The sequence below is a fragment of the Apium graveolens genome, chromosome 2, assembly GCF_009905375.1.
Source record: "Apium graveolens cultivar Ventura chromosome 2, ASM990537v1, whole genome shotgun sequence".
NCBI lineage: Eukaryota > Viridiplantae > Streptophyta > Magnoliopsida > Apiales > Apiaceae > Apium > Apium graveolens.
The window spans coordinates 147,068,629-147,074,330 of record NC_133648.1 but is presented as its reverse complement, the minus strand read 5'-3'; the positions used below and the strand labels follow the sequence as shown (position 1 = coordinate 147,074,330).

The 5,702-nt window shown below is 36.2% G+C and overlaps 1 protein-coding gene across 1 annotated transcript; it reads right to left on the bottom strand.

The window, feature by feature from the left end:
* Positions 1-4,204: 4,204 nt before the first annotated feature.
* Positions 4,205-4,870, bottom strand: LOC141694252 (uncharacterized). Its single transcript, XM_074499212.1, has one exon. It carries the CDS (start codon positions 4,868-4,870, stop codon positions 4,205-4,207), a length of 666 nt encoding a protein of 221 aa, XP_074355313.1.
* Between the last annotated feature and the right edge of the window lie 832 nt (positions 4,871-5,702).

Genomic DNA, 5,702 nt, shown 5'->3' with positions numbered 1-5,702 from the left:
ATTCAGTAAGAATACATATACTTTCATCATATGTAGCTAGAGATTCTGAAAAATTATTATCTAATAAAGATTGATGATTGTACAGCCTCCCACTAACTACCAGACTCTCCCTGATGTGCACACAAGGACAAGAAGTCCACCCTTTGACGATTTTAATCCTCAGCGACATAAAGGCTAGTTATTACTTATTTTCAATATATCATTAAACTTTTTCTCATATAATGGATAGACACGTCGAGGCTATTATTATTATTTCCCCCCTATATTTTTGTGTCTTTGTCTTTACTTATTGGAAATTGTAAGAGTACTGCATGTAGATTATTTTAATGTTGTTTATTTGTTGGATTAAGTTTCATAACAATTTTTTTTTGTAATTGTTAATAACAACTAATTTATGTTGATGATTGTGCAGAGTTCAAGTTACCACCAAAATCTCCCTACCAAGCACCTGAGGACGAAGAGTTCAACTTTGATGATTTTGATTTTGATGATTTTGATTTTTAATAGACTTGGAGATTATTTCCTATTCATGATTGGCCTATTAAAGTTTGTTCTTAATACATGAGTATCTTTAATTTTTGTGTTTATCTTTGTTGAAAATTGTAAGATGGGTCATTTTAAGGCTGTCATTCTAGGATTCAATTTGATGTTTTCTTGATTTTGTTAACAATAGTTTGGTAATTTTATTGAAACTTAATTTTTGACTTAGACATCATGCATTTTTGAATCATATATGTTTGGTTGTTATATATATGAACAAAATTAATGTTTTTTTGTCGGAAAAGAAGAGAACTTTATTACTTTAAATCATTACATAAAATGGAAAGGAATTCTTGATGGACACTTTCCTTTTCCCACCTACGATCAGCTAAAGAAGAGTTATAACTCGCTAGATAGTGAGCTACGCTATTCGCAGACCGTTTTACAAATCTTAACATCACGTTTTTACCCTGCAAATCCATTAAAAGTTGTCTGCAATCTTTAACCAACCTGCCCACATAAGAAAGCGTGGCATATGAACTTCGAATCCACTGGACCACAACTAGGCAGTCTGTTTCTATTCCCACATCCTGTTTCTGCTTCTGTTTTACCCAGCTTAAGGCTTCGCGAATCCCCAGAGCTTCAGCTGCTTCTGGACTGATCGTGTCTTGATGGCATCTAGACATTGCTTCCACCAGCTCACCATTATGATCTCGAACAACTTGGGCATGCTGAATCTATTTATGTCACTAAAGAGTGCTGCGTCAGTATTGATCTTAACCCGATTATGCATTGGAGCTTGCCAAGTTACTTGACCATCTTCAGGTAGAATAAATCCCAAAGAATTATCAAAAAAATTATCTTGGATGAATTGCCATTGGTTAAGGACGGACAATGTTGACTGAACTACCTCCATAGCTGATAAACATTTCTGAGACCATACTAAATCATTACGATTCCCCCACAACTTCCAGCAAAGCATAACTGAGAGAATGATTGAGGTCTTGTTGCTCTGATCAAAAACCAGTTGAAGCCAGTCCCCAAAAGATTGATATTAACCCGTTATCACGGGAAGAGCTGCTGTAGACCTGCAACTTTTCGCAAATGGGCAAACCACTAGAGAATGCAATATAGTTTCTGCACCATCATTACAAACTGGGCATATACTATTAACTGGAACTCGTTTAATACGAAGAAGATCTTTGGTGGGTAAGCAGCAATTCACTGATCTCCAAAGAAAGTTCTTTACTTTTGGTGGAATTTTGAGGTTCCATAGCTTTCTCCAAAAACCAGAATTGTTATCCAGATTTCGACTCCTGGCAAGTTGCAGATTAATGTATGCACTTTTCACTGAGTAAACGCCCAACTTGTCATGTCTCCAAAACCAATTATCCTCGTTATCTTCTCCCAGAGGAATAGAAAGAATGAGGTTTGCATCTCTGTCGTCAAAAATGTCTCGAATAAGATCAATGTCCCACTGATGAGCTCCTGTAATCATTAGAGAAGAAACATTTTGATTTACCAAAGATGCAGAGATAGTGTGAATGTACGGATCATGAACTTCTGGAAGCCATGGAGTATCATTGATAAGGATAGAGTGACCGCCTCCCACTCGACAAGAAATTCCTTGTTTGACCAAGTTCTGAGCTTCCAACACGCTCCTCCAAATGTAACTTGGATTATTTCCAAGCTTTGCTGTTAGTATCGATTCTGAAGGATAATATCTGGCCTTAAAGAGTCTTGATACGAGTTTATTAGGATGAACTAGTAGTCTCCAAATTTGATTTCCAAGTAGTGCAATATTGAAGTCTCGCACACATCGAAATCCCATTCCACCCTCACTTTTTCGAGCACTCATTCGTTCCCAGGACATCCAGTGAATGGATTTTTCTTTTGACTAATTAGTATTCCACCAATATTTACACATTGAGCGCTCTAATTCTTGACAAACATTGAGCGGGAGGAGGAAGACGCTCATTGTGTAATTTGGAAGGGTTTGAGCAGTGGATTTAATCAAAATTTCTTTAGCTCCTCGAGATAATTTCTTCTTGTCCCAACCTTGTAGCTTTTCTTGCATTTTCTCCTTAATATAACCAAAAGCCACTGATTTTTTCCTATGTAGAAAACTCGGTAAGCCCAAATAGAAACTGTTTTTATCTGCTTCCATAAAACCCAAGTGCTGACATAGGTTTTCTTTAAGAATATTACTGACATTCCTACTGAAAATGATTGAGGATTTATCGACATTGATCTGTTGTCCCGAAGCTTTCTCAAAAGTTCGAAGCATCTCTTGCACATGACTTGCATACTTGACATCTGCTTTACAAAATATGTAGCAGTCGTCCACAAAAAACATGTGTGAAATGGGCGAGGCTGAGCGAGCTACCTTAATACCTTGCAATAGACCTTTTCTTTCATAACTTTGAATAAGAGATGTAAGACCTTCTATGCAAATTAAAAAGAGATAGGAGGAGAGGGGATCCTCCTGTCTGATGCCTCGAGAGGGTGTGATAGAACCAAAAATTTTACCAGCGTGAGCCACTTGATATGTCACTGAAGAGATGCAAGCCATATACATGTTCACCACTCTTTGATCAACGCCCAATTTTGTCAAGATTGCTGCCAAAAAATCCCATTTAACGCGGTCATAAGCCTTACTCATGTCGATTTTAAGTGCCATCCAACCTTGTTTTCCTGTTGTCTTCCTTTTCATGAAATGCATCAGCTCATGTGCAATTATAATATTATCAGATATTAATCTTCCCGGTATGAAAGCACTTTGAGTGTCAGAGATAATTGTATCAATAATTCCTTTGAGACGATTTGCTAATACCTTAGATATGAGTTTGTATAGCACGTTACAAAGAGAAATTGGGCGAAGCTCCGTCATAAACTGAGGATTTTTCTTCTTGGGAATTAAGGGAATATTGGTCTCCATAAGATTCTCATCCACCATGCCGGTGTCAAAGAATTTCCTGACTACAGTAACCACATATGCACTAAGAATTTTCCAGAATCTTTGGTAAAAACCTGGGGTCATACCATCCGGACCCGGGCTCTTGTCTGGATGCATATGGAACAGGGCTTGTTTAACTTCAATTTCTGAAACAGGAGCTAATAACATGTCATTCTGAGCAGCAGTTATTTTACTCTCGATGCAATGAACTACCTCAATCCAATCTGTGTTGGAAGCTTTAAATAGATGAGAGAAATATCCAGTTATGACGTCCTCTAATCCCCTATTCCATTGAACTTCCTGGCCTTCACTATTTTTCAAACTTCTTATGTGATTAATAGCTCGTCTGTTCTTCATAGACGCATGAAAAAATTTGTTATTTCGATCACCTTCCCTCAGCCACAGTTGTTTCGATCTCTGGCGCCAGAAGACTTCTTGTTGTGTATAGATCTGTGAAAGCTTTTTCTGCTCTTCCTTAAGAATTGCTAAAGATTGGTCATCACATCTTCCTTTTAGCATCCTAATAGCTCTCTTACAATGCTGAATTCTATTCTTAAAGCTTCCCGTTATTTCCTTTCCCCAGCTTGAGAGAATTTCCGAACATTCCTCAAGCTTTTCGTAAAAGGATCTATTCATACCACTGCTCCACACTTCTTCCACTATCTGCTGACACATAGGTTCTCGCAACCAAGCATTTTCAAAACGAAAACGTTTAACTCGAAATTCAACTACTGAGTTATACAATTCAAGAATGATAGGACAATGGTCTTAAGTTGATATTTCCAGATTAAAAAGCTTGGCTTCTGGGAATTTGTTCATAAAACCAATAGATACCAGTGCACGATCAAGCAGAACTTCAATTTTGTCCGTTGTTCCAGATCCTCTCTCCCAAGTAAAAGGATAACCAATCAACTCCATATCTGTCAAGTTATAATCCTCAACAACATCTCTGAATCCTTGAACCAACTGGTGAGGATACGGCCTCCCACCTTCTTTATCAGCTTGGGACAACACGTTATTCATATCACCTATCAAGCACCAAGGCAAAGTGTTATGACTGGATAACGTACGGATTAAATTCCAAGTTTCTTTTCTCCTTTTTCTGTCAGGCTCTTCGTAAAGTCCTGTAACTCTGAACTCAGTACCGTCCTTATTTCGAACTATGACATCTATATGATTTTTGTTGTATGACTGTAAAGTTACTTCATTCTGATGTCTCCAAAGCATAGCAATACCTCCACTATGACCCTGGGTTTCAACAACCATACTTCCTTTAAAACCAACTGAATGTGTGAACCTCTCTACTGTTAACTGCTTGCATAAAATTTCACTTATAAAAACTAAATCGGGTTTCTTCTGGAGGACAATCTCCTTTAGGAATTGGAAAGCCCATGGGGTCCCAAGCGCATGGCAATTCCATCCTAAAATACTCATAATGATAGGCGAGCACTCCCTTGAGTACCCGCCAGAAACACATTTTTTGAACTATTGGTTTTGTCTGTTATTTCCTCAGTTATCTCAGTGAGAGTCTCACTCTCAGGTTCCATGACAACATCCTTATTTAGGCCCAAAGAATTGCCATTATCCAGCCCATTACCCGTTCTTCTTTTCTTTGTTTCAATAACAGATATACTCCTTTTATTTGGTTGCTCCATGATTACAGGAGAATTTGTTGCAATATTATTTCCAAACTCATTTCCCGCGTTTGAGATAATATTGTCAAAAAATATATATTTTGATCAAATCAAAAAATATATATATTTGACACAACAATATTGTACCTAATAAAATTGGGTTTATATTTTTAATTCTTTTTACTAAATTTTGATAAATTTTACAGAATGTAAATAATTTAATCTATATAAAGATAGATTCATGGTTAAAAAAGAAAGTAATTCCTTTTTTGGAACTTAAAATCTAGTACAAGAATGACTTCATTATCCTCTTCCCATTCTCACGTTATGTTGCCCTGCCCTTGTTTGGAACTTAAAATCTACCTTGACTCCCTCTTACATGTACATTTTTTTGCTGGATATACCATCTTTAGTCTTAAACTTTTAGATTTTTACCTTTAGTTTTAAAAAATTTATCTTTGAGCGCTTTTTTTTCAAAAAAATTCGTCGAATAAAAATTTATAAAATTAAGTCATGTTTTAGTTCCTCATTTATTTTTTGTATGCATTTATGTTTAAAATTTTAATTTTATGTTAACTAATATCAATTTTATTTATGATTTAAAGTGAATAAGTTAAAATTTAAATGATAAT

Coding starts and splice junctions, on each gene's coding strand:
- LOC141694252 (XM_074499212.1), bottom strand. CDS start 4,870: ATGAGTATTTTAGGATGGAATTGCCATGCGCTTGGGACCCCATGGGCT.